Source organism: Eleginops maclovinus, chromosome 12 (genome assembly GCF_036324505.1).
Source record: "Eleginops maclovinus isolate JMC-PN-2008 ecotype Puerto Natales chromosome 12, JC_Emac_rtc_rv5, whole genome shotgun sequence".
Taxonomy (NCBI): Eukaryota; Metazoa; Chordata; class Actinopteri; order Perciformes; family Eleginopidae; genus Eleginops; species Eleginops maclovinus.
The window spans coordinates 23,059,068-23,081,117 of NC_086360.1; the positions used below are offsets into that span (position 1 = coordinate 23,059,068).

Sequence of the window (22,050 nt, forward strand, 5' to 3'; positions counted from 1 at the left end):
AGCATGAACAAAGCAATAAAGCAGTGTTTGTGGTTCTTAAATTATCCACGTGCTGAAATATGTTGTCACAAATTTAAAGCTGTACAAACAATCATGAAATCATTGATTTAAGATGTACAGAATGTGGCACAAGAGCACAATAGATGTTTCGTTACGGTTGTGTTTGCGGTTCTGCTGCCACCCAGTGACTCTCTGAGGTAGTGACGCAGGTGACGCTGATATTTACTCAGTTATTCATTCATTCAATCAATCAAAGTTTATTTATAGTGCCCAATATCACAACTTTTACATTTGTCTCAGTGGACTTTACAGTTTGTACATAATATGAATACGAATACGACACCCTCTGTCCTTGGACCATCACATCGGACAAGGAAAAACTTCCTATGAAACCCAAAAGTTACGGGGGGAAATGGAAGAAACATTGGGGACAGCAACAGAGGAGGGATCCCTCTCCCAGGACGGACAGACGTGCAATACATGTCGTATTTAAATTAAAGAGATAATACATTTAGTCCAGAGCAAGAATGAAGACTTTTTATTGAACAAAATGTTAAGGCACCATAAATCAGCAGAGCAACAGCATAGTACAAATGACATAACAAAAACAGTAAGTGAAATAAAACATATTTACATGAAAAATAATGAGAATTTTGGCAGAGATTTGTAGGATTTTGTGCAACTAATGTAAACATGAGAAAACACATTTGAAAAAAACCAATCTCACCTTACAAATATAGTTTTATTGCATCAAGTCTGATCAGCATGCTCACTGTCACATCGAGTGAGAGGATCATCTGAAGCTAAATCAGTGAGATTATGGGTTGGAAAAACCAACCATATTAAGCACATCATGAACGCAGGCTGCCAAACTCCTTTTTTCAAATTACTCACACCCACATAATTTTCTTAACAAGATCTAAACACTCTACTCTATCACTATTGGGTTGTGCCCCTAAATCATCCTTGCACCTTTTAACGGACAATACATTTCATACAGCTTACAACAGCAGCAGAATGTACATGCAACATTAGAGATCAAGTTTTTGTATTCAATATAGACCATCCAAACGCAACACTTTTTTCATGAAAGGCACTTAACATTAAGTTCCAAGATGCTTCCCTTGTACAATTTCCCAAACCTTGTTAATCCCAAATTAGTTTCTTGCACAAATGTTGAAACAAAAACATGTTAACAAGTTGAAAAATGCACGCATCATTGTTGGAAAATAGCATATAAAATTGTTGCTTGCATTATTAAAAAATCTAATTCAAGTGCATTTATTATTGGAGCATGTTTTTAGTACTTTGGATAAATAGGGCGAAGCCTGCGAGCTAGTTCAGGCAGTCAACTCGAGCACCAATGATACATTCGCACATAACGCCCCTCGTCACTCTTGCAACCAACCAAACATAGTCTCCTGATCTGGCGCTCTATTTAAACTGTTGGATCTGCCTACCTCAGCCTCGCTAATGCTGCTGTTGCTACTACTGCTGTTTCCACGCTGCTAATGCGTTCACCTCGCTGCTGCTGCTGCTGCTGCTGCTGCTGCTGCTTTCATTTTGGAGTTACTCGCCTGCCCCACCACCACCCCAGTTCCTCCCCACCACCACCCCAGCTTCGTCTCCACCACCACCCCAGCTTCCTCCCCACCACCACCCCAGCTTCGTCCCCAGCACCACCCCAGCTTGCTCCCCACCACCACCCCAGCTTCCTCCCCAGCACCACCTGCAGTCGCGGGGGTTATTTATCTAATCATCACTCAATGTTCTATGCTAATATGTAATATGTGGAGTGATGAGGCCCGAGCCTAGACGCCAAACTCAAACTATATACTGTTTCAAATAAACATAATAATGAAACACGTGAGTTGTCTGACTGAAAGGCACTCCTGATGAGGGTTAGTTTGATAAGCTATCTATTACGACTGGAAAGGCCAAGAGCACAATGCAGGGCTCTATTTCCAGTTGAGATAAGACATCTACTTTATATATTACCCAAAGCGTACCCTTCCAACACTGACTAAACCCTTTTTTCATTCAGTTGATCTGGTTCAAACTCCCTTTAAACGCTTCCCAGACAACAAGACAGGTGGTCAATCATTTGAAGAAAAAAATAAAGTTAAAGCTTGAGGTGAAATAAATGATGTATCCACCAAAGTGAACTCAGCCCGGTTCAGCTTTGTGAAAGCAGATCAAAGGCACCACTTCTCTCTAAAACTCTTGTGAGTTGCCTGATTAAAGATAATTAAAATATGTCACACGCACGGCGGAAAAATAATTGAAACTCATTTATCAATCTGTAGACAAAATCCCAGGACAGATTCACTCTCCTTTGAGCTCAGTACTCATAACATTAACTTGCTGCCAACAAGTGAGACTCCCGGAGATTTGCAGCAAATTGCATTAGAAAAAATTCAATTCAGGGTTTCTGAGAGAATACTTGTTCTGTTTATGCTTTTGGTTTCTATTTAAACCTTTCAACTTATGTGAGTTTAAGGTTTGCCATTTTTTGTGAAGGCAGTTTAGGCACTGTTAAGTTAAAATGCATAAATATATTCAAACACCTTCGTGTCTTAATCTCCATCTCTTCAGGCTGAGATGCTATGTGTGTCGTAGTTCAGGCTTGAGAGGCTCAACATGTCCTGAACTCCAGTCTTAGGTCCAACTAAAGACATTCTCAAAGTTAAAATGTCTGCAAGCTTGCACCAGCAGCTGGAACATGATGTGCATGTAAATGGAACACTTTACACCTTGTTAAAGGGTAACAGTCAATATATCCATTTACCTTTTCCTGTTATGTTTTGGGGATAACAGCACATGTTCAGCTGCTAACAGCTGGAGATGTTATTTCTAACTTTTATTTTGAATAGTTTTTTCTTCGCTACTTCAGGAGCTGTTCACCAAAATCAGAATACCTAGCAAATGCTGAACTTTCTCAACTTTTTAAGCAGATAAAGATAGTCTGAACTCTACATTTAACAACACAATAGCAATATGTTATGGATTTTAAGGCCAAAAAGATAACATGAAGGCCAAATAAGGCTTACATTCTCTGCTTAATTTCTAGAACACGTTCAAACAGGACAGGCCTTGAGGACTCTTTATATGTAATCAGCTAAGAAAAGTTAGAAAGCCTCTAAATGACTCCAACATTGATCATTAATTGAATCTTATTGCAAGATAAAACACCACCACAACACAAATATAAACCTAGCTTTTTTTTTACTGATTTATCAAATAAAGGGGAGGATATAATAATTTAAGGGTCAATCTTTGGTTGGAATCAACCCCTGTATCATCTGGACAGGGCAAACGATCGCTCATAACTAAATCAAATAAATGAATCTTTACCTGGTGTTCAAAATATCCAATCTCTTTTCAAATCTGTTTCCTTCTTCACTCTGTACAAGCTACAACGGAGGCCGTATGTGCTTTTGAAGTCAAATGCAGCTTCAGTTTTTAAAAGTTCTACAAATGTACAAAAGGTACAGTCAAGTTTTAGTCATTTGGTAAAACAAATAGGATTACATTGTAACGTTACGACAAACATAAAGATGGTGTATGACAGTGTAAATATGCCATCACTAGAAGCCCTAACACAGAGTTTGGTATGTCTATAAACAAAGGCACAGTTTCATTCCTTGTCATGCCACTGACGTTATCAAGTTGTCAGACGCCAGGTTGTCAATCTTCAGTTTTTCCGTCAGGGCATAGTCAACATCCAGATCTAGTTTGGTAATCATAGCTGTTTTAACTCTCTGAGGGGAAGAGAAGGCACCGTGTTAGAAACAAACCTTTGAGGAAATGTTCTTAAGCCCACTCATTGAAATTATAAGTAGATCAGTTTGTTTGGTAAAGTCATAAGCAAGGGCGTCAGCAGCATTTTGAGTGTGGGGCGGACACATTTTAGCGGGGGATCTGGGGGTCCTTCCCCAGAACATTTTGAAAGAAGTAGATGCAATTTCCTGCATTCTGGTGCATGTTACCATGTGTTTAGATTGAAAATGATCTCCATTTTTCATTGTTTTTCCTTGGAGCCTGCATGGTCTGCAAATACCTGACTACTATTATGTTCCGGTGTAATACACAGAGGACCTGGTTTTATCTGCAAAAAAACACACTGATATCTCCTGTTTGTTAGCCCCTGTTGGTACTGTATGAATGGAAATGTTGGTCTGATGATCCATCACTTTGTAAGGGTGTTATTTTATCAACTACTGGATTGATTGTTAAATATAAATGATGGTACACACATGTACTCAGGATGAATTGTAGTCATCACACTATTTAATTACACACTTTGCTTTTGACTAAATTATGAACTATGACATTGAACATTCACATCCGCCTCAGCTTTACTTTGTGTTTCGTGTCAATTAACAAACGTTGCACGCTGAGATGGTAAGCCTTAAACTTAAATCAACAGCACGATATCATTGTACATTGCGCTGTGCCTAACAGAGTCTCAAACATTTAGTCTAGCTTAACCTTGGATGTCAGAGGAACCTTTAAAGAGCTAATCATTCATTCATTTGTCTGAATAATGACTCTTTCACTTACCTGAAGAAGTGAACCTTTGTTGCTGTAGATCTCTTGAATGGCTCCAAGTGGGATCCACACAATGGAGACCAGAGAGACCCCCCAGCCCACGCCTTCAGCCCAACCCGGATAGTAGTACTTCCCATAGTGAGCAGGAGTGTACTGGACAATGCTGGAGATCAGTATACACTATGTAAGGGGAAAAAAGACAGTCTTAAAACATTTATCGAATAACCATCATTAATGATATTACACACAGATAATCTTCTTCAACCCTCACCAGAACCAATAGCGGGCAGAGCAGCCACCAGCAGACACAAAAGTAGATGTTTGGAGTTTTTCCCTGCATCCTCCTGATCATCAAGGAGATACGTGGGACTCCTGATGGAAAAGGATGATCAAACGATTGAGATAACTAGTTCAGATTTCTTCCTGGTGTGAACATATATAAGAATTCAGTTGAATAAATAACCAGCCAAGGCAGATCCTGTTGGCTTGGAAATGTAAACAAAGCGTCCAAATAACACAATCTTACCAAAGATCCAGCAGACGGCGACTACTTCGAAGAAAGCCAAGAACACGAGGGAGACCACAGCCGTGTAGTGGTCCATCAGCTGAAACACGTAGATACCTCCCTGTGCAGGAAGGAGAAGAGGAAGAGGAAGACCAACTTGACCAAACTGTAACTGATCTGTTACCACATCGCGACCAAACATCCTTAGATATGGTTCACTAAGGAGTAAAAGAGGTTTAGCTGTCACATAAAGTACCTTGGTCACATGAGGAATCCCCAGGGTGAAGCCAACGATGCACACAGCCAGGGTCAGCAGCTCTTCTCTCTTTATGAAACGCAGAACTTGGGGGCCAAACTCATCTTTTATGAACGTGATAGCCACCTCAACTGTGGCGAACTGTGGCACAGAGAAAAAGCAAAAGCTGCGTTTTAAAATGGTAATGCCAGTTACTGTGTGAAAGGTGTTTTCCTCTGGTCATGTTTTGAATTAAAGTAATTCTACCATGTATTTTTGGGGGTGCACTTATACGTCTGTGTAACTACAAAATAGATTAACAACGAAAATATATCAATCACCTTAAAACTGCAGGCTATATTTGAACATTTTAAATCCTAAATAAACTTCAAATAATCCTGCAACATCAGTCATTACCTCTTCTGATCTTGCAAAGGAGGAAATAGTTCAAAAGTCAGATTCCCTGTTAGGTTTAGTTAAATAAACTTTCAAATTGTAAATGATTATTCTTTGCCCTCTCTATGGCCAAAGGGTGGACCCAGTTGGGTAAGCAGTCACTGACAAACAGTCAACCTGAATGTGCAACATTGCGCTATTACCCCACAAATTGCCTTCTTCCCTAAAAACTGAAGTCGGGCCACTGTGTTTATGTGAGTGTGTGAGAGATGTTCACCTGGCTGTCCAAGCCCAGACACAGCAGCATGAAGAAGAACAGAGGAGCCCACAGCTGACAGACGGGCATAGTGGAGAGGACTTCAGGGTACACAACAAACACCAAGCCAGGACCTGAAACGTAACACAGTTCAGCCAAGCTAGACGTAGCCCCCAGTTTACATGCTAAGATAAGCAAACTGGCTAATTACATGAGCTAAATATTTCCATTGCAATACATTACATTTCCTTTCCAAGAACACATACAATAAGCCAGAAGGATAACACAAATCATGAACAGAAAACATCCTGCAAGTACATAAACTTACAGCAATTAATTCCTAATAAAGTAAAGAAGCGACATTTCAGTATGGGGGATCCGTGAAGCCCTCACTTTTCTTTAATGACACCTGTGCAGCTTAATTTCAGCTATTGTTTTGTGTAAACAAACTAAGCTTGATGCTATTAAAGGTCACTATGTGAAGTTTAAATAAAGATTTTATTAAAAACCTGCAAAATGATAATGAGAAACTCTTCTAAAAACATTTCTTTGTCTCCCAATTTTTTTTCCTTTTGATTTTCTTTTCAAACTTCAGATTTTTTTCCAAATTTGGGATTTTTTGAATTTCCCACTATTTCTTCAAAATCATCACTTTTTTCAGAAAATCAGAACTTTGAAAAAAAAATAGAAAGGAAACTAAATTGGGAGAAAAGTGTGAATTTTTAAAAGAACATTATTAGGGCCACATGAAGAAGGAGTTACAATAACGAGGAAATAGTGGGACATTCTTAAAAGTCTAAATTTATGAAAAAAAGTCCAGAAATTCCAGAAAAGTCGCTGGAAAAAAGTGAAATTTGGAGAGAAAAAAAAAGAAGTTTAATTTTTACTGGTATGTTGTAACACTAGTTCACTCAGACTCGGCACCAGGCATGAGGTGTTAAAGAGCAACTCGGCATACTATTTCATTCAAGGACAAGGCCAAACAATACTGTTTCACACTCTATGGTTATAAAGAATGAATGATGGTTTGAGTTACGGCTCCTAAAGGAAGGCCGAGTGCGGTCAGATCGGGTAGTAGTCATTAGACAACAGAGCAATTAGAGTAATACATTGTTTTGATTACCTCATGCCCCGACTAAAACCCTGCTCCGATGTTATCTGAAGATGTGGTTACTGAAGCAAAACCACCTCCCATTTCATTGTGTGGTTAAATTCATTATCTTTTCATGATATGATTGGTTAAAGGTCACCTTTGATGCAAAATACACTTTTTCATGTCATTTATACATAAACATGTGTCTGATGAGATTCAGAAAGTTTCAGGAAAGAAGATTCTCTCTTTATGTCCTGATCCATTTAAACATGTGTCTCAAAATGAGCTGATCAGATTTGGGCCACTTTGTGACGTCACCATGTTTTTTTTGGGTTGTGCAACTATCCGCCCACCTTATCACCTGAATCATCAAACATCTCGCAGGGGAGTGTGGCCAGCAGCAGCTCATTTGGATTTAAAGCTACAGATACAGCATCAGCACTTTTGAAACAGGGCTTAAACAGAGGGGATTGTGGCATGCTACAATGCATGATCTGTTTGGTTTTTACGAACACTTCAGAGACATGTGTTGTATGTATCAGAGAAAAAGAGTAGAATAGGGGACCTAAGAGATAAATATGTCACTATAGGACATGCACGCGACATACACGCAGGGGCATCATGTGCAAAATCATCTTATCTTGACATGCAGCCTTGTGAGTCAGTGGAAGGGGAGTGTAGTGTTAAAGGATGTTGTTTTGAGAGTAAAATAAACAAGATACAGATTCAAATATCCTTTCTTCAGTCACTATTCGATGTCATACTCAACAACACTGGATTCTGTCACTCCCAAAATACAACCTTAACGTGTGTTTCATTACAAAGTTGTTGTTATTATTAAACACACTGTACAACAACACTGTGCCTTTCCGAGAACCAGCACCTTATCGTGGTGGAGAGGTTTGTGTGCCCCGATGAACCTGGGGGCTGTGTTGTCTGGAACCTTGTGTTCCTGTTAGGGTCTCCCATGGCAAATACCAAAGATACCCGGCCCGGAGGAAGCCCGGGGTCCCCTTCTGGAGCCAGGCCCAGAAGGAGGACTCGTCCGCGAGCATCTGGTGGCCGGGCTTGCCACGGTGCCCGGCCGGGCACAGCCCGAAAAAAGAAATGTGGGCAACACCTCCGCTTCTCCGTCCCGTGGGCCCACCACCTACGGGAAACAACGATGGGGTCGGGTGCGCTGCCAGAAGGGTGGCAGTGAAAGCAGAGGGTCTCGACGGACCAGACTCAGGCGACAGAAGCTGGCTTTAGGGACGTGGAATGTCAAAAAAGCCCAAACGTGTAGTGCGGGTGAACTGGGAACGTCTGGAGGAGTCCCAAGTCTAGGAGGCCTTCAACTCACACCTCCGGCGGAGCTTTTCAGGCATCCCTGTGGAGGCTGGGGACATTGAACCAGAGTGGGCGGTGTTCAAAGCCTCTATTACCGAGGTTGTGTCGGGGAGCTGTGGTCTCAAGGTCTTAGGTGCCTCAAGGGGCGGTAACCCTCGAACCTCGTGGTGGACACCGGTGGTCAGGGAAGCCGTCCGACTGAAGAAGGAGGCCTTCCGGGATATGTTATCCCTGGGTACTCCTGACGCAGTTGCAAGGTATCGACAGGCCCAAAGGGCAGCAGCCTCAGCCGTGGCCGAGGCAAAGCAGTGGGTGTGGGAGAAGTTCGGAGAAGCCATGGAGAAGGACTTTCGTTCGGCACCAAAGTTGTTCTGGAAAACCGTCCGACACCTCAGGAAGGGGAAGCAGGGAACCATCCAAGCTGTGTACAGTAAGGATGGGACGCTGTTGACCTCAACTGATAGTGTGTTAGGGCGGTGGAAGAAACACTTTGAGGAACTCCTGAATCCGACAACTCCGCACTCTATGTTAGAGGCGGAGCTGGAGTATGAAGGGGGATCAATTCCAATCTCACGGGGGAAGTCACTGAGGTAGTTAAACAGCTCCACAGTGGCAAAGCCCCGGGGGTGGATGAGATCCGCCCAGAAATGCTGAAGGCTCTGGGTGTTGAGGGACTGTCATGGTTGACACGTCTCATCAACATTGCGTGGAAGTCGGAAACCGAAGGAGTGGCAGACCGGGATGGTGGTTCCTCTTTTTAAAAAGGAGGATCAGAGGGTGTGTGCCAATTACAGAGGCATCACATTACTCAGCCTCCCCGGGAAAGTTTACTCTAAGGTGCTGGAAAGGAGGGTTTGGCCGATTGTCGAACCTCAGATTGAAGAGGAACAATGCGGTTTTCCTCCTGGTCGTGGAACGACGGACCAGCTTTTCACTCTCGCAAGGATCCTGGAGGGGGCCTGGGAGTACGCTCATCCGGTCTATGTGTTTTGTGGATTTGGAGAAGGCGTATGACCGGGTTCCCAGGGAGATACTGTGGGAGGTGCTGCGGGAGTATGGGGTGAGGGGGTCTCTACTTAGGGCCATCCAATCTCTGTACTCTCAAAGCGAGAGCTGTGTCCGGCTCCTCGGCTGCACGTCGGACCGATTTCCGGTGAGGGTTGGCCTCCGCCAGGGCTGCGCTTTGTCACCAATCCTGTTTGTGATATTCATGGACAGGATTTCGAGGCGTAGTCGTGGGGGAGGGGGTCTGCAGTTCGTTGGGCTAAGGATTGCACCACTGCTTTTTGCAGATGATGTGGTCCTAATGGCTTCATCGGTCTGTGACCTTCAGCACTCACTGGATCGGTTCGCGGCCGAGTGTGAAGCGGCTGGGATGAGGATCAGCACCTCCAAATCTGAGGCCATGGTTCTCAGCAGGAAACCGATGGACTGTCCACTCCAGGTAGGGAATGAAGCCTTACCCCAAGTGAAGGAGTTCAAGTATCTTGGGGTCTTGTTCTCGAGTGAGGGAACAATGGAGCGTGGGATGGGCCGGAGAATCGGAGCAGCTCCCTAGGGAGCACCTCCCTAGGGAGGTTTTCCAGGCACGTCCAGCTGGGAAGAGACCGAGGGGTAGACCTAGGACCAGGTGGAGGGATTATATCTCTTCGCTGGCCTGGGAGCGCCTTGGAATCCCCCAGTCAGAGCTGGTTGATGTGGCCAGGGAAAGGAAAGTAGCTGTCGCGGAGCTGTTACCTCCGCGACCCTGACGGACAAGCAGCAGAAGATGGATGGATGGATGGACACTGTACAACAGGCTGAGAAGTAATCCTCAAGATGTGTAAACTAAGCTCCATGAGTAAAATCAGAAGGATACCACTTTAAGAAATTGTAAACTTCCACTAAATGTCCCTGAATGACCTGCCTACATTAAACATTCACAGCAGATGTGCAGATCTTGAAATCTCTGCCTTATTTTTCCGTTAAAGGGAGAACAGAAATGATCCCAGGAGGATGAAAAGAAAACAGAGGCTGGGATATATTTGTGCGTCCCTCTATTTCTGTTACACGCTGACATCTTAGGTACATAACATTTAGTCCATGATAAAACAGAGCTTTGAGAGTGTGGTGGGATTTTCTTTACGGGCTTTATGCTTACCATCCGTAGCTATGTTGTCCACCGGGAGGTTATGTATATGAGCCATGTAGCCAATAGCTGAGAAGATCACAAACCCAGCCAGGATACTAGTTAATGAGTTGGTAAGCGCGACAATCAAAGCATCCCTTGGAGCAAAAGAGGAGAAAATACAGAATGTTAGTGTGCTATCTAGGTCATTTTTCTTAAATGTCATTCATTTATCACCATTCATTTATTTTAAATATGCTTTTCTCTTTCCAATACTTCGCTTCCTGCAATCGGCTACCATGATTAACTTCCCTGTCGCTCATTATCCTTCCCTCGTGCTAAGTGCATTTAATCAATTTTCAGTAACAAGTTGAAAAACCTACATTGTAATGAATATCCCAAAACTGTGTTTTCATTTTTCAACACCTAACATTACATTTGTCACTAAGTTCCGAAGTTGCAGCTCGTCATTTTTAGCCAAGGATGTGTACTAACCTACTTATTTTCCTTCTTATTTTATATCTAATGTGTGCTTTTCTTCTCATACATTTAATTACTTAAGTTAGTTTTTATTATTGCATGCCTCTTTTTTTACCTGCTATACCTCTGTTTGCTGCAACACTGTACATTTCCCCGCTGTTGGACTAATAAAGGATTTCTGATTCTGATTTGGCCAGTTTCTCTGTGTGCATATTGTTAAGCAACCAGCTTTTCCGGTGCATAATTTGATGTTTTTGTCCTGTACTTTCCAAGTTTCACCTCAATCTTCTCCTAGCCTGATATACAGTCTGACTCCCCGCATACCAACTTTTGCAAGATAAGAACTTTTCTGTTCAAGAGCCTTGCACTTCAGTCCTCTAGCTAGATCAAGTCCTTCAGTTTTAAGTCAGTACAGTTTACAGTATCCCAGAAAATCAGGAGGCTTTTGTGTTGGATCAACAAGCTCTCTGTTTGGCAGGAAGTATTGAAATGAAATATTTTCTCAGCAAGTACAAACTGTAGGGCATTAAAAGGTTTATTGTGTGTTTTCTACATCCCGCAGAGAAGCTTTAGCACTATTATACTGTATAAAACCAACCTTCTTTTTAAAATGAAACTAGCATAGCCTCATTTCCTGTCATACTTTCTCAATTTCTCTCTGGTCTAGCGTACATTACGTCAGTTTAGTTGTGCAGCAAGGGAGTGAACTTTCCAAAGGGCAGCTGAAAGTCACTCGGTAACCACAGCAAAATAGAAAGCAAAGACCAAAGATGAAACTTCTTTCCTAAACAATTTGTCCTTTGTTCCTCTGCTGCAGTGAGCAAAACTGCTGGGAAAAAGCTTTTAACTCACAGTACACTCTTGGGTGGTCCTAAAATGATTTGGGGTAAGTGGTAAATATTTACTGCATTTATGTTCAGTATTTTTGGAAGGGTGTGATTATTTCCCTATATGTACACTGCGAGCAGCAATAAGAGTCAAAAATACGTTGATATTAAGAGGATATTCATAGTCTGAGAAACAGAACTGTCTGGGTTGGGGAAATAGGACCCAAGTGCAGTAAAACAAAGGGAGGCAGGTATGGGTCCAAACAAAAGGCGAGCTTTATTCAAATTAAAGCTGTACTAATACAGGGACACCAGGAACAGGAGCAGACAGACGGACGGACAGGAACAGGCAGGTAACAGACGGGAAAAGGCACAGAACATGGACATGACCAGATTGGAAACAAAAATATTTCAACATAAAACAGGAAACAACAGACACAAAATAAGGATCCTGACAAGAACAGCTAAAAACAAACGAGTTGTACAAAAGAGTATTTACCTGAGGATGTTGTTGTTGAACTTGTTGTAACTAGCCATGGAAATCATGGAGCCAAATGCTATTCCGATGGAGTTAAACACCTGGGCCGCTGCATTTACCCAAACCTGTGATAGAGACAAAGAAGAGCATGAGGATAAGTGTAGTTTAATTTCATATATTTGATAAAGCTCCTATAGAAAAAGGGGTTTAGGTGTTTCAAGAACAACAGATTGGTGTATGTATTAATTTAAAATGAATAAGAGATCCAAGAGTGGAAGTCATGCTTTAAATGTATGTATGGTATTTAACAATAACAGAACTATATATAAGTTATGCTGTTCTCACTCAGCAAAGTAATCAAGTTGTTGTTTTGTAAGGGACCATATTATTCTAAGAGATATGAAGCTCCCTCTCTGGTTCTAGTTTTGCTTTGCCTATCTGGCAGGTGTCCCTAAAATCTTCAAAGCAAAATCAATTTGTTCCAACACGTCTTGAGTAAATTAATCTCTTTAACAAACTCTTCCCTCTGGCTCTGGGTAAGCTTAAAACTTGAGCAATCACAAGAAAAAAAGCCTATTTACTGAAAAAAGAGACATCAAAACTAAAATGTATGGAATTCCATTAAATTCCTCACTCTCTGACAAACACAGGAAGGGTAAATAAGCATTTTGATACATCAACAAATAATAAGAACTTTGATTTAACTATAAGTGGGTTTCAACAATCTGATGCCAATGTGTAACCAAAGTCTCATGGTTCATATTACTTGTTTCACTTACTCATTAAAAGAGTCTCACCTTTACTTCAAACAGTTTTCCCCAGACCGGTGTCACAAAGAAGAGGATACCGTTCTTGGCTCCAGGGAGCTGCACATTGTTTATGAGCAGGGCAAACAGAATGAAGTACGGGAAAACAGCAGTGAAATACACAACCTGTGTGACACAAACAGTAAGAAGCAGAAAATGATCAATGTGTGGGTTTGGTTGCAACAGTTTAGTTCCTGTGTTACCTATATCTCTGTAATCAGCATGAAAATGAACACCTTTCCTATAAACCTCATGATCCCCCCAACATTGCTGAATTATAAGAAAACACTGTGATCAAATATCAGAAGGACAGATCAATTTGATTAAAAATACAATTGAGAGAGTCCCAACATACACATGTGCATTAGTAAATGTTCTGACCTTGCCAGTCGATTTTATTCCTTTAAATATGCACAAATACACAATGACCCAGGAGAAGATGAGATAGCCAAAGAGCTCCCAGCACATGCCGCCACTTTCTTCAATGCTATTAGTTTTCTGCAGAAGTCTGTGACTGGAAGAAAAAGAAAAACATTTGAAAATATAAAGTTATTCCTATTATTGTATCCTAAAAGCTCAAGAAAACATAACGTAAACTTAGTTAAGACACCGTAACCCTTCATCAGGGCTTAAATGGCATACAAACCAACAACTATCAACTAAATGTTGCTGTTAAATCCTGATTGGTGTAGAAGCGTTTTTTAGCCCCCACACTTTGCACCATTGAAGAGTGCACAGACAAACACAACACATATTGCTAAACACTAAGACACTTATATTGATCACTATAGGTAAAATGATTCAAACTTCCTGCGAAAAAGACAGTAAAGTTTACAAAGCAGGCATTTTGGGGGAAAAAGTACCACAGTAATCTCTGAGCAGCTTACTTCCAATCCTTTGTACTCCCTGTGTGTATCTATTACTACTCAACTTACTCTACTGTTGCTTGTATGTTATTAAAAAATTAATTTGTCTTTATTGTTGTTAAACTTAATTCATCCATTATCAAGACTATAGTTCTGTGTGTGGTCAGTCTGTGTGTTTGTTTGTCTTTGGGCAGATGGACGGGTTTCCCTTTTCTATTCATGACTGCCATGATTCAACTTGTTTAAGGACCCTCTATGAAAAACATTTAGTGACGGCTATTTCCTGCAGTGGATGTTAAAAGGACAGCTTGAGCATTGCCCTGAATCGTGTAAATATAACACTATATACTTAATAGAGTATACTCCTCACTCGAAGAACTGTTGGCTGGCAGACTGCAGGTGGCTGGTGTTGCCGGGGTAACCACTGGAACAGTTTTCGGCAACGTTCCAGGTGTTGTTGCAGGAAGTCCAGGGCAGGGTCGCCTCAAACGAGTTGAAGAAATAAAACAGTGCCCAGCTGATGAGCACATTGTAGTATGTGGAGAACACAAAGGAAATGACCACTGTGGCCAGACCAACACCTGCAGAGTGACACGTATGGAGGGGGGACACAAAGTGAGACACGACTCGGCAGAAATAAAGTCATCTGTGGGGGAAAATGTGTACACTTCACTTCCTAAAACTGCTATGCAATCTCTGTCATAGTGTTAATTAAGGGTCCAGGGTTAAAGTGATGGATGCAGTCTACATCTCACATTAAGACTGACAGCAGAGTAGGCTACTGCGCATTAATCTGTGGTTATGATGGAAAAGATAGAGTCAAGCCAACTCGGCCACGAATAAAAGGCATTCCTGGAGCCATGGATTAGAAATTCCCCGCTGTAATTCTACCATGTGAGTATAACGGGCTCTTGATCAACTGGGTAAAGGTGGGATCAAAGTCATGCAACACATGTCAATTATTCAATCTTTTAACACCTGTGGTTCTGAGCTGTGTGTCAGATTTCAGCTTGCTGTGTGTACGAAGCATTCAGAGCAATGACTCAGCTTAAGAGCCCGACTTCTAGGGCCGGTAGGGGCTCATTATTTTTGGTCAAAGACATGTCGGTGGTGGGCTGTGGACAGGTTGAATTTTCCTGAACCATTTTAAACACAAAAAAGGCATCGATTATCCTCACTGTTTGATGCTGCTGTCAAACTTACATTTCTGGAAATAAGGACTACTTTTTACCCTATCTGACAGAACAAAATGATTACTGATACTGCTCTTCCCTGTATGGTTTGGTTTAGCTTAGCAAAAAGACTGGAAAGAGCCAGGTTTGTTGTCTTTCCAAAGATCTTTCTACGCGCACCTTAAAAGCTTGTTAATATACACGTTATATGTCCTACTTGTGAGATTTCTTCTTGTGAAGAAATAGTGGCACAAACCCTCTGTGAGAAGGGATGGTCATTTTCAATTTCATGTTTTGGTTTGAGCCACGACCTTTGTTTCCCCTAGCGGTCTTCATGCTAAGTTTATCTGGCTGCTATCCGCGGCTACAAATACACTTTGCTTTGGTAAAGTTGCAAATTAATTAACTATTATTACTTCGTCATGTTATCTTGACCTTTATTGTTATCTTCGTCATTTGGATCTGATAGAGGTTTTCCCCCTGCTGATGTCAAAACTGTCTAAAGTTAAAATGTCTCTCTGTTTTCCAGCAGTATATAAAAGCAATGTTTCGACAGGTTGTAGACTGGAATGCCAGGCTCCACTGAATCCAGTGTCAATATTTGGTAAAATAGTAAGAGAGGCGGCTGAAAAACAACTGTGTGTCATCATAATGAAAGAACCAAAGGAAACCCCTCTGAGCTCTCGGATCAGCTAGATCCACTGTGCATGGTTCACGTTAAGCGCTCCTTCCTTTGTTATTGCCTGTTTGCCTCTCTCACTTTAACATCCAGCTTTCATGGCTGACTGCTCCACTGGTACACCAGACACTCTGAGTGGTGAAATCATTCAAAACAAAAAATCAGCTGAACTCCAAAACAAGTCAGAGATTAAAGCGAACAGGGGGAATATGAAGGAGCTACCCTCAATGAATCTTACCCTGTCATTCCTCACCTGTCCACTAAATGCCCTCACTGAGACAAATGTGACAAAAGTAGAGGCAAGAAAAGAAACATACATTTTAATGCTGCGATCAGGCATACTGCAGTAAGTAAGACATTTTTGTTGATTTGTGATAGATATTTCTGTGCATCTAAATCACGGATCACAGGTACATCACAGCAAACTGCAGGGAGTTGCAAATGGAAATCAATTAAAAGAACATACAGAGAAAAACTACCTGCTTTTGGCCCCTGTTAAGCACAGAGCATTAACCAGGAAGAAATGAGCGATAAATCAAGTGAGGACCCAAACGTTTTGACCGGGTAGACAATCTCTGTCTTTAAGGAGATAAGAAAACTATGGAGAAAAATGTTACGTTAGAACAAGGCATATAGCATTTTCAATTTACACCCAGTGATGTTTGTTGATGGCTGGGTTCTTGTTTATCTGCCCATGCTCTTTGGGTCCACACATTTCACTTCATTCAAAATGTTGCCTACACAACAATTCTGATTCACATGATTTGCCTTATTATCAGAATTTGTAAAAAAAAAAAGAAAAAGCATATTCAATGACCAATATTTCACTTAATTTTCATTCCGATAAATCAATGTTCATTCAATTCCAGAGGATGTATAATTGGAATTTGAAGGTAAACAAATAGACAGGGATAACAGCAGTGATTGAAATGTTCTCTAGACAAGTTCCCATCCATCAACATATGAAAACAGTTCATTTAACAGACAGAAAAAGGCAGATTCTATTAGAAAATAAATAACAGAAAGCACCTTAAAGATGTAGCACTGTCCTCTACACTGATCAGTTATACAACAAATGTGCGAGGTACTCTCATTAGTATAGTACAAGTATAAAAGTACGTCAGATAAAAGTGTATTTAGAAGTTTCCTTCTTGACACATGACCTAACTTTCCTTCAATAAAATCTGGTTTTGTTTCTGAGATATCCAAACAAACAGACCCACATTAAGGACTAAAGGCATGACCTCATTGGCAGGCATCAAATATCACCGAATGTTATCAAACTGCTCTCCTATGTGAAGTTTAATCAATATAAAACTACTGAAACAGCCCGTCCAAGCATCACATTTAATCTTTTTCTGGCAACTGTGCAGTTTTGTTGTAACTTGATCCTCCGTTAATGCTTTTGAGGAAGAACGTGAGGAAGAAGCCAGGTGAGCGAACACAAATCCCACTATTGTAAAGTAAATGATCATTTTCTGTAATGTATGCTCTGCAGGACACAGCTACTTTAAGTGACTATTTAATGCTTCCTAAACTGGAGAGAAGGGCTTTAAGACTGTGGAGGTTGGAGGATAATCTATATCTGTTTTTATTTTCTGAACAGGCAGAATCACTTGAGGGGGTAAAGGGGTGTCTGCAAACTTTAAAAAGACAAGAATCCATTCCACCACTCCAAACTTTGATCCAATGTAAATAAAGACAACAGCTGTCTGTTTACTTGTTGGTAGTACAGAATGTACCTGTGAATCAGCACCTGTGTGTTTTGTGAACCTAACAATAACTGGTGATAAGCTGATAATATTAAGTGTTGCAATACACTTCTTATCAAGCTACCATGACTGCAAGTTACATATAGATAAACTGCTACAGTTTACTCTCTCTTCTTTGCCTATTTTTGGTTTCCTAATGTATTTGGCCTAACACGTTGTTTCTCAAACATGACACAGACCTATTCTGCCCAAGCTTGATGCAATTATGTTAGCTTTTTATAAAATTACCTGGATCAGTTGATAGGATCAAACTGTAATACCATTTATAAATCGGATGCCGAACTGAAAAAGCTGGAACGTTGACTTTACTTTGTTTACTCTGGTTGATAATTTACTTTTTGGGCTTTAATTCCCTTAACAATGGGTTGCAGTAAAATAAATTGCGTACCATCTAAAATAGGATATTACTATTACATTTTGAATAGTTAAAGATACCACTCTCATGATGCAGATAATAAAAAACAATGAACAATCCTTAATAAAGTGACTGATATTATCTGAGTACACTAAGGTTTTATAAAAGTAAGAGAGGATACTTTCTTTTAAAAGTCTAACACTGGGTACAAACAAAAAAATAATGTATTTGTATTGTTGAAAATGCTTCAATAGCAAAGTCTGAATATGTGAAACTGAAGTAAAATAATCGTATGTTCATCCCCTCACATGAGAGGAGCCTTTGGCCTGGAGAGTCACTCACCTTTCAACAAGGGACAGATTCTGGCGAGAGCATGCACTGGCCCTAATCGAGTAAACTGCCCAATAGAAAACTCCAGGAAGAGCAGAGGAAGGCCACACAGGAGCACCATGGTAAGATAAGGAATCAAGAAGGCACCTGCAAAAGAAGGAAACAAATGTAAAGTATGTGGTCAGGTTTGCATGAGTTGAATACTGGTTTAAAAAACAAAACAAAGATTCTTTAAAGATGTAAATATGTAATCACAGCTGTTTTTTCTCAGGTGGACTACTAACACTCACATCTAAATAACTATTATTAATACAGTAATTCTTAATTGAAAGAAGTTGGCTAACTTTGTAGATTAACTACAAAGCTTCTGTGAATTGAGTGGAAATAAAGGCTATCAAGTGCTGAAGCTCTTGTTTAATCACCGCCACATATTGCATGCTGAGCTGAATTTTTCCCACAGTCCAAATCAGGGGGGGGGACTATTTTTTACGAAAAGGTGTGAATGTCTACATGTGAGCTCTAGGCTAGAGCGTACATGGCACCCTGTGCGGGGTTACCTTGCCAATAAATACTAAGTAGTGATGCGCGGGCTGGCCCAAAACCCGCCCGACCCGCGGGCTAGCCCGCGGGTCGGGCGGGCCGGGTTGTTTTTTCCGTGGAAAATGCGGGTAGCGGGCGGGTCGGGTAAACATCGCAATTATTCCAGCTATTATAGTTATTTATCCGTTCATATGCTTGTCTTTTGTGTAAGGATAAAATGGGGTTTTCTCCCTCTCTTCCCGCTCCGTCTCATGCACCGCACACAGGCAGCACGTCAGAAGGCAGCAGCAAGCTGCGAGCTATGCCTCCTGTCAATCATTTGTTTAGCGAAAATAATAGCCTGCCGTGCATCTCCTCATAATTGTGAGCAAAACCCCTCGTTAATAGGCCTACCGTTTGGCAAATCACGACGTAAACTCACTGGTATCTTTTTTTTTTTTTTCTCCCATTTTCGCGGGTTGGGTCGGGTTGGGTTAAAAAATCAGAGCGTAATTTTGCGGGTCGGGCGGTGCGGATTGGCTGTCACGATGGGTTGGGTTGGTGCGGGGGTTAAAAATCCTTAACCCGCGCATCACTAATACTAAGACAACTCCAGCCCGCTAAAGACAGTTGTTTTTTTTTAATACAGAATGGATGGAATGATAGTTGTATGACACAAGACTTTAAATTAAAATTCAGCACCCGCATGATAAACAGATATGCTTCAATGTTATCCTACTTTCAACATAAAAGTGTGTTGGAGATCCATTTGATATCCAACAGGGCCAATACTGTCAGGATCCTTGTTTTGTGTCTGTTGTTTCCTGTTTTATTTTGAAATGTTTACACCTCTTGTATCATGTTTAGTCTCACTTCCTGTCTGCGTTTCCCTCCTGTGCCTGATTATATAGATAGATATATATCCAGGGGCGGCTGGCCCATAGGGGGCGATAGTGCACCGCCCTCCTTAAGCCAAACGAAAAAAAAAAAAAAAAAAAAAAAAAGAGAGAAAAGAGTTTATTTTGCCGGTCTAAGTCTTAATAGTATAGTCCAAACAGCAGCCTGAATATCGCTGCGACAATCAGCAGCCTGGATGTCACTGTCCAACCAGTAGCCCCGCCCCCTTGGGGCGATATCAGTCAGATTGAAAATCGCCCCAGGCGCTCTCATAGACTTACATGTTGAGACTCGTTTTTTCAAAAATCGAACGATACAATGCATTTCTATGGGCTCCGGGGGGGCTTGCCCTAACGTGATTTCGTCATACGCAGTTACGCACTGATGCGTGCTCGGACGTACAGCGCGCGCGTCATGCCTGTTGGGTCTGTTGGTTTTCTATACCTTTACTAAACCTGTAAACTGTATAGTGGTAAATGGAATATGTTCTGGAAAATTTTGATTAATTACAGTTTTGATTATAGTATAATTTGATTTGATTATTGCTATGGCATCCATGATGGCTATAAATTGTAGACTGTGCTAAAAGTGATTTCAAGGGCAAACTATTAGATGACAAACTATCTGTTAATGTGTGTTTTATTGTGGAACCAAATGTATTGTATATTTTATGTCTGGGGTTGCATCTAGTGGTTGAAAACCAAATTAAACAATGAGATGTGACACTGTAAAGCTGGCTATCTGACTTTTATTTATTATTATTTTACCCATTGAATGGGTCATCTTAGCCATCATCACAACTTTTGCCCCCCCTGAGAAATTTGTCAGGAGCCGCCACTGTATATATCTATCTATATAATATAGAATATATAGAATCGGAGGATGAAACCCTCTTTATTAGTCACATACATGCACACAGCAGAGCACACACAGTGAAATTTGTCCTCTGCAATTAACCCATCCTAGTGCTAGGAGCAATGGGCAGCTATTGTGCACCTGTTGCCCTTGTGTTTGTCCTCCCCTCTCCAGCTGTGTCTTCTCTTGTGATTAACCCTGTGTAATTAGTCATTTTAGTCTCTGTTCCACTCTTGTTCCTTGTTGGGTTGTCGTTGTTTCCAACCTGGTCCAGTCTATGTTACCTGCCTGTTCCTGTCCGTCCGTCTGTCTGCTCCTGTTCCTGGTGTCCCTGTGTCCCCTGGTTAGTGTTACGTGAGGTTTTTCCTTTGTTTCATAGTAGCGTTCATTTGAATAAAGCTCGCCTTTTGTTTGGACCCATACCTGCCTCCCTTTGTTTTACTGCACTTGGGTCCTGTTACACCAACCCAGACAAATACATCTTTCTGTTGTTTAAAGCCTGGTTATGACTGAGCCAGATATTCTATTAAAAAACTGTCATGTAGCTCAAATGAATCAGTGTTCATCTGAGCATGTGGACAAAGAGTATGTTCGTTTATGCATTACAAAAAGCTAAAAACTGTTTTAGTCAGAACAGTAAGTACAGGAACTTTTGAACATAATTTATATATGGTTATTATTATTATTATTATTATTATTATTATTATTATTATTATTATGAATCATGATGATGTATGTATGTAGTTATATTTTAATACAAAGACAATGTTTTTGCTTTTACATTCGTTGGTCTAACTTTCTCATTTCTTGTTTTGTGTCCCTGCACACCCTGTTATGTTAATTTTTAGGATTAGCAATCAATCTGACACAACCAGTCAGGCCATCTTCTGCAAGGGTATGCTACATTCTCGACCCATTATAGAAAGTCTCACCTCCACCGCTCCTGTAGCACAGGTAGGGGAACCTCCAGATGTTGCCCAGACCTACCGCGTACCCCACCGACGCCAGGATGAACTCCAGCCGGCCGCTCCATGTGGGTCTCTGCGCCTCTGCACTCTCCTTGCCGGTCACATTGAAATCTAAGGGTTTTGGAGCAAAGTCTCTCTCATCAGAGGGGACCTGTAAATGTTCGGCACCGAGATCCATCGTGGCTAATTAGCGAGGAAATAAATAGTACAGCACTGATGGTGCTGTGCTAGACAGACATCCGAAAAATGGTCTCGTTCCTTGTATATAACCGAGGAGTCAAGTTTCCCTCGGTAAAAAAAAAAAAGATCTATGGTGATCTATTCAGAACATGAGGTCTCCTAAAGTCTTGCTACTTAATAATGATTCGTAAGTTCAATGAAAGCCTAAAATATGCTCCATTCGGTGAGTAAGGTTAGCCTCAAACACAAAGACCTGCAACTTGCAAGTGTGTCCCCTACCGCGTGTATTCCTCTACACAGACTTATGTTATGTGACATAATGTAATTGCAGATGTCTTTTTTCAGCATTGTTGCTTTGGCTACAGTTCAGTAAAACGTTTTAAGGCACGCCTCT

General features: G+C 41.2%; 1 protein-coding gene across 1 annotated transcript; it reads right to left on the minus strand.

Annotated features, from left to right (window-relative positions):
- Positions 1 to 1,636: 1,636 nt before the first annotated feature.
- si:ch211-225b11.1 (uncharacterized protein LOC561694 homolog) lies at positions 1,637 to 21,943 on the minus strand. Its single transcript, XM_063897033.1, has 14 exons — positions 21,441 to 21,943; positions 18,250 to 18,384; positions 14,300 to 14,510; positions 13,445 to 13,577; positions 13,055 to 13,189; positions 12,279 to 12,382; positions 10,506 to 10,630; positions 5,965 to 6,077; positions 5,313 to 5,453; positions 5,078 to 5,177; positions 4,823 to 4,923; positions 4,564 to 4,731; positions 1,727 to 3,761; positions 1,637 to 1,646 (listed from the first exon to the last, which is right to left on the minus strand). Exons 1-13 carry the CDS (start codon positions 21,652 to 21,654, stop codon positions 3,648 to 3,650), a joined length of 1,794 nt encoding a protein of 597 aa, XP_063753103.1. The 5' UTR covers positions 21,655 to 21,943; the 3' UTR covers positions 1,637 to 1,646; positions 1,727 to 3,647.
- Positions 21,944 to 22,050: the final 107 nt, after the last annotated feature.